We start from the raw sequence: 13,472 nt of genomic DNA on the forward strand, positions 1-13,472 counted from the left end.
GAGAAATATGTGTTTCCCAGATCATCTTCACCACTGGACACCGCGCATTGCCACCCACACAGATCCTTACTGATCCAGAACCTGGATTCCCTGCTTGCAGTAGTTTGGTTCCTCAAGTCTTTTCAGCGAGCGAACGCCTGGATACACTAACTGTGAATGCAACTGTTACCAGCTGCTTTCCACTCCGACTGAGGGCATGCCTATCAGAGGTAAAAAATCTGCAGTCATTCCCCCTGCCAGTATTTGGAATGGACTCACAGCTTCTGTTCATGGGAATACAACTAGCAAAAAGCTCCTTAGCTACTTCAGTAGCTAGCAGAGTGGGTATTTCAGCACTAGTTTTTAGGAGCTCCCTTTCACGACAATATATCTTTACTACTTTTTGTTGTTGAGGCTCTGAATCCATGCAAACTACTCCACCGTCTAGTACAACCTGACACACTGGGCAAAATGAGCTGTCTCAGCAACAAAGGATACACTTTCCAGTGTTTGATACCCCTTTAAAAAAATTCCCTGGAGACAGAGAAGCCAAATGATCTTTAATTTTAGACCAGGGGTATGCAAGGACATCAAAAAGGAGTGTTACTTACTAATAGCCCCTGTGTAGGTTGGCTGTGTAAGGTCTTTTGGCACCTTCCTGTAGATGTCAAACCTGAAAGAGGAAAAGCAACAGCCATAAAACAGGTGGAACATTTTAATACATTTCATGTCCCCACAGGGATGAATGATGCTGAAGTTTTTCCATCCAGCTTTCCAACAACATTTTTTTTTCAGTTTGCAGAAGGATATGAGAAGGAAAAACAAAACAAAAAATCCTTTTTCTTTTGTACAATTATGTAACTGTGCTCCTTCTTGGCTCCAATTTCCAAAGTACTTCTCTCCGCCTCCCTCTGCCTTGCTGTCATGGATCTGTGCAATTTGAACTGAGAGAGATGCCAGGGAAGAAGTCATGCTGGACAAGTTTATAGACCACCGTAAAAGGAAAAGGATATCTACAGGCTCCTGAATAAAGAGGCCTGGCAAAAAAACAGTAAGACACAACCTATATTGGCCCTTGTAGTTTGCATCCTGCAATAGCCAGAAACTGATAATACCAAAGTCAGAAATCAAGGTGTTGAGACAAGAAACCTATCCTTGGACACTGGATACACAAGAGAAATTAACCCCAGAAGTTTGCTACTCCCCCAGCAAAATTCAGTTTAATATTAGACTGTTGTTTTGATTCAGTCATATCTTTTAATATCCATATGGCTCAGCTTTGCTATTTTAAACTCTCCATGGTTAAACTTTCACTGCCCTTATGATGTTAGCTGTATTATTTCCTACAACCTTGTGTTCCTGCACGTCCAGCCGCAATGCAGCTCTGACATCAGTTTTTCCACCACTCAATAAAAATTAATTAATGCATTAAAAACACACACACACCCTAAAGAAGGAAGTGACTGGTTCTCCCCCAAATAGACTTTTTTTGGCTATACCACAAGTGGGTGATATCTGATGCTTTTTCCAGCCCTGGAGAGGCATGGGAGACACTGGCTTCCAAATTCCAACTCTATATTGCACCAAGATGAAACACCCCCTTGTTTATTCAGTAGTTCCTACTACAGCAAATATTATACTGGAATTTAAAAACTAGATCATCTTTCTTTTCTTCACTCTTCATCTGTTGAGACCACTTACGACTTGGAGGCACTCTGGGTGAACAGAACAGCATTTGCCTTGCATGAGATTAGGACACTGTTGATGTGTTTCATTCAAGAGCTGAAGCCAGAGGAAGGAAGGGTAAGAGAGGGAAGGAGAGCGGGTATAAAGATAGTTCACCTGCCCAGCTCAAGTCCTGAACAAGCTATGTAATCACTTAACCATTCCAACAATCCACTGCGATACACTTGACAGAGCATGCTGCACAGGATACGCATGGAGCTTTATGCTTTTATGACTATTCACTGCCATCTTCTAAATAGATTAGTAATATTCCTGAACCAAACAGTCCATTTATGGCTCTCCAGCTGCCCTGAGAACATCTGGAAAGTGCTGTTTACATTCTTTCCACATACACCAAAGCAACAGCAGCAGCGGATGGTAAAGCAACCCAGAGTAGCTGATGACATCACGGTCTCACAGGCAGAGGAAGTAGCTGATCATTCCTGCTCACAGCCCATTAAACGCTGAAAGCTGGCGTCGCCTGTCAAAGTCACAATGATAGATCAACACAGCTAAAAAAACTGAGAGAGGAAAAAACGAGAGAGTGAGCGAGAGCACATGAACACACAAGAGCTGCTGAGTGTGAGTGAACAATTAGAAATAGGAAATAGCTCTATGCTGGATTCAGTAAAAACAGCATGTGGACACTATAAAAGGAAGTTTGTTCTTACAATGAGAAATATTTCTAGTATTAAAATTATGACCCATCACAGGATTAAAAAAAAAAAACCTAGCTTTTTTAATAGCTCAGTGGAAAGTGGCATGGCAGGGTTCTCTCCCCTCAGAGTGCCATTTTAATCACAGAAATAACACCCAGACCCCATAAATTAAGGTTTACATGGCGTAAGTAAGCTAGCATTAGGCAAAGACAGACATTATAGAAAGTGATCAATGGCTCCCAGCCACATTTATTACCTGTCTTTAAGTGCTTAAAAGGCAGTCTCTCTGTGCTGTTCTGCTTCCCATCTCTTCCACCACAGCATTCCCCCTTTCTTCTACTACCATGACACACAACTAAAATGGGTTTTAAGCAAGTCTCTGGATCTGATTTGCCTGGAGTTCTGAGAACGCTAGGGTCTATACTTACAGGCTCAAGCCTTCCTGCAAGCACAGTACAGCACATTCGCAACAGTTATCACGAGGCCCTTAATGCACTTTAAGGGTCACTTAACGTATGAGCACAGTGAGCGTACATAGCTTGCTAGGCAAAGAACATCAGGCAAACAGCAGCTCAACCTTGAACTTTACAGTCTAGAGGGACATACAAGAAGAGTACAGAACAAGAAGAGGAGAACTGAATAAAGCTTTAATGGCTTTGTTTTGTAAAATTAATACATTTTTAGGTAAGGACAGACACTATGGAATAACACAATCAAGACTTGACAATGTATGCAAAAGAGGCTATGAGAGCAGACTGGATGGTAGGGAGGAAGGAGGAAAGCTCAGCTGAGATGTTATGGATGAACACAGAAGCTTGAAGGAAGACATCCAGAACCTCACTCAAGAAATTAAGGCAAGCAGGGGAGGTGTATTTAAGCTTGCAGAAAGATGCTGAAATGATCACAACTAACATTAACAGCAAGCGAATGAAAAAAGGCAAGTTTGGAGTAAGAGATGAACACTGCTGGCTAGATTTTGCTCACTGACACATGATACCAGTAAGTCCAAGAGACTACCAAACCAAAAGAAAAAGGACTGTATCTGCAAGTATCCTGGAAGAACATTCATTTGCTTGGAAAAGACATGCTCCAGATTAGGAGAGTTTATACTTTGGCAAAGGAACAGTACACTTCAGGGTACCAGGCATCTTCCCATAAAGCATCTGATACTGGCCACAGCTTGAGAAAGTACAGTTTATTTAGTCTGATCCAGGATGGTGAAAACAGCAGTTGGGTTTACACATTCAGAGAAGGGCATGTTGGAAGTCCAGAAGGACAGCAAGACATTGAACTTTGAAAAGAATGATGGAGATGCTGGCATGGCCAAGGAAGAAAGCTATCTTGTTAACTCTGATTTAAACTCTGAGTTAGAAGATACAAAATGCATAGGATTCAATGACAACTTGAAAAGTATGTTTGTGAGACACCAGAGAGAAGAAATCCCAGCAATAAGTAGAGGATAGAACCCCAAAGAAGGCCTCATTAATTACATGTAATTATAATAAATAAGTAAATCAATCCATGAAGTTGACAAGAGTTACTGTAACAGGAGACCCTAAGCCCCAAGAAATCAGAGATTTGTGAAAGCCATAGCTCCCATCAGACCTAAGGGTTAAAAATATGATTTACTTGTAGACTCCACTAGACAAACCCTTCTCCTTTTGCCACTGGCTTCTTGTCTATGTCACAGAGCTCAAAGCAATTTCAAGGGATCACTTACACTGTCCTTGGAGGAGAAAAGAATAAGGATTAGACATCACAGATGATTTGTAGCTATGAGGGAGGAGGCCATGGAGTTGTATGTATGGTAAAGGGGAACAGGTTTTACTTGCCCTCAGGTCAATGTTCCTGCAAGCACCTGCAGTAAAAATTCCAATAAGCCTCCAGGTTCCTGAGGCATTGGTCACTTAGAAGAGTATTTGTACCCTGGGAACAGAGAGGAACCTCGTGCTCTATATATTGCAAAAGCTGCCTTACAAATTTCTGATACTGGTACATCCAAGGCAGTGGAAGATATTACTAACACTGGAGGAAGACTGAATGCTCAGAAAGGTTATACAGGCCAGCTCATAACACAGCGAGACACACTGTACTACACTGTGAATATCCACTTTGATAGTCCTGTAGTCATATCCTAAACAACCATGAGAAACCAGGGTGTATGTTTACAGCATATTCACCACCTCACAGTAACTGCTAAGTGAACTCTCTTAACCTGCAGTACTGTGCAGCAGTTTACCCTGCTTTCACGCAAGGATACATTACTTTACACTTAGAAAGCATGCACACATACAGTTTCCACAGGACAGCCAGCACATCTTTTATATATAGCTTTTGGCAACTTTCTTCCTTTGCTCAGAAAGGCAAGACTTGTAAGGTGAAGTAATATCTTTGAGTTAATCAACTGACATAGATGCAGAGTGGAAACAACAAACTTTCTGCTAGGAAAGTTCTTCCTCCAGGTCATATGTATCCTCATAAAGGGAAGACTGGACCTTGAAATACCAGAGTATAAGGCTAAAGACAGAACCAAGCTGTCATCAGGATAACAAAGGAATTTCCTGACACATCTAGTGTATCTATTGTAATTTCTTTCAATGAAGATCATGGTTGCAAACAAAGAAATAAAAAAAAGGTGTTTGGCAATGTCAGAGTTTTGCAGGAACCAAACTTCATAACTAACATGAGGGAATGCTACAATACTTTTTTCTCAATCCGATGCTGAAAGGACGTAACAAAAAAAAAAAAATTTCTCACCTTCCTGGCAGGAATGTCAACAAACTCGTAAAACAGCATTGTAAAGAAGAGCAGCACAAGGATCGTTCCTAAATAGGTTCAAACAGAGAATTCACAAACCTTAGCAAGATTAAGCCAGGTCTAAATCAGAATTCCAGCTGCCTGAGGAACAGGTGTGCAACAGTCCTCTCAGAAATATAGAAATTGCATGTTTGGTCTCATTGCAGTTGGACAAGTGCACAGGGAGGTAAAATTGCAGATGGGTACACCTCTGTGGAGCCAAACAAAAGGATGGCAGATTTCAAGTGCCAGTAAGTATTAGAAGGACTTCAAAAGCTATATTTAGACTAATATGGGCTGTTGCTATCCAAAATTTTTTTCTTCAGACAGAAATATATGCTCTTCATGTTCACTTTTCAGGATCACCTAGAGCCACAGAAAGCAACAAAGTGTTTAACAAGCCAGAGCCAGCGGCAGTAGTGCTCATCTGAGTGGGACAGCCACAAACAATCATGTCCAAGGCTGGCTATGCAGAGGCAATGGTGGGTCAAACCCAACAGAAGAAGCCAAGTTGACATCATCAGCCCCGGGGTGATTCCTGACTTTCCTTTCAAATCTATCTGATCGACAGGGCAAGATGGATGACAGGGAGGGCAGAAAATATCTACCTAAACACTGCATTTTTTTTCTAGAGTAGATACTTCAAATGCCTGCCCTGAGAATGGGGATGAGCTCACTCCCTCAGCAGGAGCTGCTACGGGCAGGGCTTCCTGCCAGGGCGTGCTTTATATACACCTGAACAGTTTCAAGTCTGGATCTGAAATATTTCAGGAAATGAAGTAATAAATACATTAGTTCACTGAAGATTATCACCCCTCCGAACAGAGAAATCCTCTCCAACATCTTTGGAGCCTGAGAAGAGCTTCAGTAAAATACTACAGTAACATCTCTGTAAAATGCTGTTACCTTTTTCCTGAGCAAGAAGCAAAGAACTTGACGCAATTAAAAAAAATAATACTTGGAAGTAGAACTAACTAGACAGTGGTTAAATTTGAATGTCTTGTAGCAAAGGGAAATTGATACCTAAAGGAGTTCACATCAGAGAAAGAAGAACACTAATTTCTCCTTCAGTTTACAGCATTTGTTGCACCCCTCAAGTGTGCCCACCCCTCCCTGGCACAACCAAAGGAGCAATGCACTGGCCATGTCACCTGGGGCAGACATTCAGAGCACAGCTTATAAATCTCCCTACACTACTGACTCACTGCGTGGAGTCACTGTAAAGAGCCAGCAGATGCTTTAGCTCTGTCTGTGGAGCACTGAAACACAACTCTGGGGCAAGCAGCAGTGGCATGTTTTCACTTACCCTTCTGCAAGGTCTGGTTTTACTGATTCAACTAAGGGACAAGGAAAAGATTGTTCTGCAGCTCTCAGACTGTATTTTGGATTCCAGTTAATCAAGCAGCCAAGCAAAAGTGCAACACATTCACATGTGGCACTTGGTCACAGAACAGAACTTGGGCACCGTTAAGTCAGCAGCCAACAGATTAGTTTTCATCCCTTTTCACTCCTCAGATGATTCAGAAATTTAACTTTAATGCTCACAGACAGGGGAAAAACATTTTTGTTCTTCAGACAGATTATGTTTTCCCCAGAAGAACTGAATATTTAAACATTAGTCTTCTTTTTGAAGCATACTGGCTCTATCGTAGGTACTTCTACAGCACGTACTGAAAGGGGATGGTGGTTAGAGCACACAATCATTCATTACAGCAAATTACATTTCTGATGTCAAAGGTGATTAAGAAAAAATTAAAAAAATCAATATCATGGCTGACATTCCACCTTTAGCAGGTCAATGGTGGTATAAATACATCATGTCATCTTGTCTTAGCAGCAAGGGTCCACGTCTGTGATTCACACAGAAGAATGTGGGTGTTGAAACAACGCTTGATTCTCCACCTCCCATATTAACCAGCTTTTAGAAGTGGCATCTGTTTTTCAGCAGATACAACATTTGAAGTTGAGGTCACTAATTCCCGGTGACATTACTCACTCTCAATAACGAGTCCAGTGCACAGTGAACAACTACTTTAATTGTATTATACATCAGTAGCTTTGAGATCTCTTTGAAAAAAGAGACGGCTTGGTGCTGCTGAACCAATTTGCTTCATTAACAACTAACTCTACTTGAAGTGACTTGCAAGAACACATTTAACAGCAGAAACGTAACTTCACTGTTAAGTTAGCCAAACAACTGACAATTCTGCAGCAGATTTGACTAAACTATACAAAGGTGGAGTTATCGAGTACAGATAGAAAAAGTTAACTTTGAAAATACTATAAAGATTTATGTTGTTACTGCAACAAGAAATTTGGAGAACTGTGGAGCCAGTGTTTGTATTCCAACATGCTGCATGCTGGAGACCCAGTGCTGGACAAGTGCTCATTCGTTATGAGTAGGGAGCAGCATCTCCACCATAATCTACCAGATACCAGTCTATGAAAGAGAAGGAAAAGGGTGTGGGAGAGATGTCCCTAGGGTTTCCAAGATACAGGGGAAAACCCAGACAAGAAAAAGCCAATTGGTGAAGCCTTGAAGCTCAAACTGTCCCAAAGGACTTTTAGGGTTGGCAAAAACTCCATCCCTGATTGCTTCTATCTTAGTAAGAAGCACAACTGCTCTGAGAAACAGAGGGGCTGCAGATTGAAAAAGAGAAAGGCAAGGCATCTATGACACATACAGAGAGGGACAGCTTGGCTGTCTGAAGAAATGAAGAATAATACACCTTCCCAAGCTGAGATGGCCTCCTGGATCAACAAAAGCCCTTGGTCACGGGCTCAAGTTTAAATCACAGCACAAAGGTACAAAGAAATAATAAATAACCCTGTCTTCAGTGGCAGCCGGCACTTCAGTGGGAGGCTGTGGGGCATTGATACGGGCTGTATCACTCAGATTTGTTGAGACTCCCTCTTCTCACACAATATTTACATATCTGCCATACGTGTTAATTCACTCCCAAGATAGGCACCTAAGTCTGAAAGAAGGAATAAATCAGTCTTTTCAGAACCTTTTCAAAAACACGACTGTGTCACAGTAAAACCACTGACCCTTCATACACCAAGAAAGCAGGCTCTAAAACCTGGCATGCCAGCTAACACCGAATTTGTAGGCCAAGCTCTCTGCTCTACAAAGTGAAACAAGATTAGGCTGGCCTCTTAAGAACTATTTCATACAAGAAATGTTTCCTTGCCACTGCACAGTTAAAGCAGTTTTCAAAACTTGTTTCCCCTTCTGCTTCTGCTCATGTGCTGGTAATGCCCGTAGCCAGTTTAACAGCAAGGAGCACAGCTCCTGCAAACTGGAGATAACATTCAAGTGCAATATTGCTGCTGGGTTTTCCCATCTGTCAAGTTCTTCTTGCAAACCAAAGACAAGTGGATCAGAGTATGGCTGCAGGCCTCAAATATCAAGAATTTGAGAAGGCATGATGTCAGTATTTCTCCACACCCCCCCCCCAATTCCTGACTAATGTAACAAAGAGCTTGCCTGTTCCTTACAAAGTCCATTCATTATGTACTCACCAGTAAATGGAGTTACAACGTGGAAGAGAGAATTTCTGCCATTACATACTGTACTTGCCACGTTGAAGAAACATAATGACGCAGAGGTATCCCATGCAAAGTAGACACGTTAAGTTTTAAGAAACTCATTCTTAAAAAAAAAAAGGTGCTTCTTGTCAAAAAAAGATAAACTGCTCTATTTGTTAATTATACTGCGTTTCTTTTTCAGGTAGGTAGAAAAATTGCTGCATGGTGCATTTCTAGGAACATGCATTCATTCAAAACAACTATTCTGGACTGCTTTTGATGAAAACTACATGCACCATGGAAGGTACACAAAGAGCAAGGCAGCTGTCAAACACAACCTTGGACAGTCAAGCCTATGCCAGCACCCATTTCATCTTTGATAAGAGTCATCTTGAGGAAGCTCTGTCTGATAACAGGTTAGAAAACATCTAGTGTCTTCTCTTCGTTGAGAGCATCTAGCATTTAGACATTCTTAATAAATTCATTTTTAGGCCACATCTGTCTAAATTACACCTGACTCTTTAATTACTTCATGTAGACATCAGTGAATCCAGCCAACTAACAATTTCTATTCAGCTGCCATTGAAGAGATGAACCATCCTTAACTTTGAGAAGGATTAATCTTCCCTGGAGACAAGGACATAACCTTGGGATTTGTCACTCTACACACTTCTGTTCTTCCTCTTACTGTTTCCTATCTGCCTCCCCGAACATTTATGTTACATTGTTGTATTACAGATATATGATTCAGAGAGCACTTTTATTTGGCTCCCCACAGGAGCTATAGATCTGATGCAGAGACAGACAACCAACTCTTCCCACAAGATTTGTATAACTGTATCTATTTTTAAGTTTGTCATTTCACAACAGAAGAGGTGCATTAGCAGTTCAGGAAACGAAGGCAGGTGTGAAGTGGGGAGAGGAGAATGAGCAACCTCAACCCCACTTCAGGAAACATGTTTAAGTGCACCTGAAATGATCTGGAACAAGGGCTCTGAAGAGTTTTCAACCAGTCCACAGCATGGGCTACCACACAACTTTCTTTTCTCGTATTACTGCTGCTACCACCTCTGGAAGAAGTATCCCCAGAGACAGCAGAAGAGTTTATGGACTATGATTCATTCAATACCTGCTGCTATTAAGGCTCCTAGCAGAGATACCACTTACAGTTGGGAATCCAGCAATTCACTTTGCATAGAATGCTTTATCATTATAAGAAGGACACAGGAAGCAGGAAGAAAGTCTATCCTGATAAATATAAATTGGATTAAGTCCATCTGACATTCATAGATGACTGCACAAATAATAGATTCCATTTTCTCTCTCCAGGAAAACTTTAGTGGAGATTGGTGTTACAAAGGGGAGATCAGAATTTAATCACCATCTCTGTCTCAAAAGGTGTCTTCTGCCCCCCAAAATCAGTGTAGCTTGGAGGCAGAAGGAAAAAAAAAAAAGAAAAAAAAAGAAAAAAGAGGCCATATTGAATATCTTCTATGTGAATTCATGGAATCAAAAGGAAGCTATGGAGAGACTGTTGTCAGAGCAAGATCATTCAGGCTGGAGACTAATGGCAAAAAGGGAAACGCCCTTCCTTAGTACACAGTGGTATTTCTAGAGAAATCTTCCCACCAAAGGCATGCTGTTTTGTGTCAGGGAGCATTTAGAGCTTTGTGATCTGCTGACTGCTCAGGCAAAGAGGTGTCCATCATCTAACCAAAGCTTAATCAGAAGTACAAAGTGCATAAGAGAAAACCTGCCTGCCCAACAGCTTAAGGTACTGCAGGGTCTGTGTTCACCAACATGTTTTAGAGGTTTCATGAAGCAATTCCAGCAAAACAGCTGGCTTACAGAGAGCACCCACTGGAACAGTGCACAGTAACTGGCACTCCTCATACTCCACAACACAAATATGAAGTAAAACAGATTCTCAGGCTGTAGCTACTAGACTAAGAAGGGAAGAAATTGCTGCCCCAGAACCTTATGTCTCAGTGCTTCTTTAATTGAGAAAGAAATTTAAAAAAAAAAAAAAAGAGATTACAAGGTGATAGAAAAACTAAAAGAAACTAGGAAGGTATATAGAACACTCCAGTGCTACTAGAAGAACAAAAGATTTTAAACAAAAAAAATCAAATCACTTAGCTAAGAGCTTGTTTAACAGGCAGCAACTGTTCCTCTGTTTCTTCGGGTCACTGCTCTCAAATAATGACTTTGGGACAATTCATCCCTGCTTTGTCAATAAAGCTGCCTTAACAGCCTTTGAAGGCTGGGCAGTAGGAGCAGGCCAGCCACACCAACTGAGCAGCACAAGCCATCAGGCACTCAGCCCTAAGTAGCTTTTAACCTCTTCAGAGGCCATTTAACTCCAAATAAAAACAAGCAGGCTTATACTAGCCCTCACTCCACTAAATGCAGACAGGTACACCTAAAACAGAGCGTACCTTTCTTTGTTCCCTCCTGTGAAGCCCATCAGACACAGTAAGATCTTTAAAAGCAAAGCTGTTACTTTTGTATAATGGATAAATCTGAAAACACCAATTTAGTTTTCAATGTGACTGTTCAAGCTGAGGGAAATGTAAAGGTAGAACAAACAGCACAACTGAGTCAGGTTTGCACACACAGTGCTCTTTTGATTAACAAAAGACCATCTACTTAAAAAATAAAAATAAAATCCCAGGCACCTGTTTGAAGTTGTTGGGGAGACTTTTATTGTTCACAGTAGTTAAAATCATACCTACAACTACTGTGATTAAGACCAGAGAGAGAAAGATTAACCTCTTTACTTGTTGATTTTATTCAACAGTGTAACAGCAGGCTGACTCCTAGGGTATGCAGAGATGGCCTGAAAGACCAGTTACCCCATTCCATGTGCCTAACGACAGAATATTTGAAATAATCAAAACAGTAAAGATGATGGCCCTGGAGAACAGTTAGTATCTGGGACAACGATGATAAAGGAACAAGTGGGGCAAGACTCCCCTCTGACTAGTGACCCTGAGAGGGGTTTGACATTATCAGACTCCCCTGGGAGAGAAGAGAGGAATAAGCAGACAGCTGGGCAGGTGACACAGGAGACTACTCAGCAATTTTGTGGGCTGGATTATGTACCCCAGGTGCTTGAAAACTACTACTACAAAAAAAAAGTCAGATCTGGTCTGACTAGCAGTTTGGAGCAAGTCCCTAAACTAGGAAAGCATGGGCTTGAGAGAAGATGCAACCCCTAAGTAAGAGGGCTAGAGACCTCTAAATGACAGAGAGAGGCAAGGTATCTGAACCACCATGTTCCCTCCAATGTAATGTCAGAATGCAAGAGCGTCTCTTTCTCTCAGAGACACTGGAAAGAGCATTAAAGTCAAATGACAAGATTTAAAGAGTAGTAGTTCTGTCAGAACTGATTATATTGTATTATTTTGTTTTGGTTTTGGGGAAACATCAAGAAAAGCATGTCTTTTTAAGTAAAACCTCTCTTACTTTAAAAAAGCAGTGACTTCCAACTCCCTATGCATTTTCAACTTCTTACAGTCCTTGCTGCAGCTGTGCTGGACAAAAATCCAGAATTTTATTCCACAGATCTATCAAAGAAAGAAGAATTTCTACACACCAGTAAATTCACTCTAACGGTCCGAAGGAAATAAATGTGCCTTATTCTAAACACCTTCCTCTATACATTTATAGGAAGCACTACTTCTCCTATGGTTATGGAGACATATTAGTTCAAGATTTCATTCTGAAATCCTTTCTTTAGATCATGCTGCTTTTCTTCCCATCCAAAGGCAAGCGCGTGCTCTGACAACTCTGCAAGAACACAGCTCCTACACAATCCAGCACAGATAAAAAGTAATAACTCTTCTTCCAACAGACTAGGTGAAATCTACCACCCTGTTTTACAGAGTGGGAAAACAATGGCAGGAAGTCAGCAGCAGGTGAAGAAAATACTGACTCTGAGTATTTCATTCTGTGATTATTAATTCTTTGTCTAAATGAAATTTCTGTGTTTCCTGTCTGCTGGCAGAGGAGAACATAATGTACAGAGAGCAGCTCAGGACAGCTTCTGGGACAGCCATGCTGCGATCCCGCAGATGGGATGCAGCAGTAGGAGCCAGCAGACCTGAATTTTGTTCTGCTCCCAGCGCTGACTCACTGTAATTTCTGTTCCAGTCAATTAATCTTTCTTCTTCGGCTTCTTCATTTTGCAGAGTGGCACCTGGTAACATTTGCCCACCTTTCATCAAGCACATTTAAATCTACAGATTAAAAAGTGCAAATACATGAAATATTACTGACCAAAGTTCCAACTTGTTTGAAGGTCTGTAGAAGGAAAGCTGCAGGAAGATGGGCTTATGGAAACAAACTGGATGTGCACTGCAAGAGCTAAGCTTTGGTTCAGTAAGAGTTGTACCTAGAGCGCATGTTTATAAACAATTGATCAGGAATGGTTTTGTGAATTGGGACACAAACTTTGAAGCATGTGGAAAGTAAAATAAGTGATTCTGTTAATCTCAGTTTCACATGGAAAGTAAACACTGAATATACAAATACCAAAGCTTGGCCCTGAACACGAGTTCGAGATGCAAATACAGATTCAAAGCAGTACTAATAAACCAATGCTTGTAAATACCAAGCAGTTATTAACACATTTTATAAGATTAACAACTGCGTAACAGCAGATAATATACAAACATCATTAAGTAATCAGCTAGTCCTCATTTACACACAATAGGATACTAGCAGACATACTGCAGAAGCTGAGCTTCAATGGACAAACTCTCAAGGCTTCAAAACTGT

At 41.1% G+C, this 13,472-nt stretch overlaps 1 protein-coding gene across 1 annotated transcript in view; it reads right to left on the bottom strand.

The window, feature by feature from the left end:
• The window catches only part of ERGIC1 (endoplasmic reticulum-golgi intermediate compartment 1), a 58,853-nt gene that overhangs the window by 35,711 nt on the left and 9,670 nt on the right, over positions 1-13,472 (bottom strand). Inside the window, exon 2 of the mRNA XM_074838964.1 lies at positions 591-652. Coding sequence (XP_074695065.1) covers positions 591-652 — 62 coding nt within the window. The remainder of the gene's footprint in view (positions 1-590; positions 653-13,472) is intronic.

The sequence above is a fragment of the Strix aluco genome, chromosome 13, assembly GCF_031877795.1.
Source record: "Strix aluco isolate bStrAlu1 chromosome 13, bStrAlu1.hap1, whole genome shotgun sequence".
NCBI lineage: Eukaryota > Metazoa > Chordata > Aves > Strigiformes > Strigidae > Strix > Strix aluco.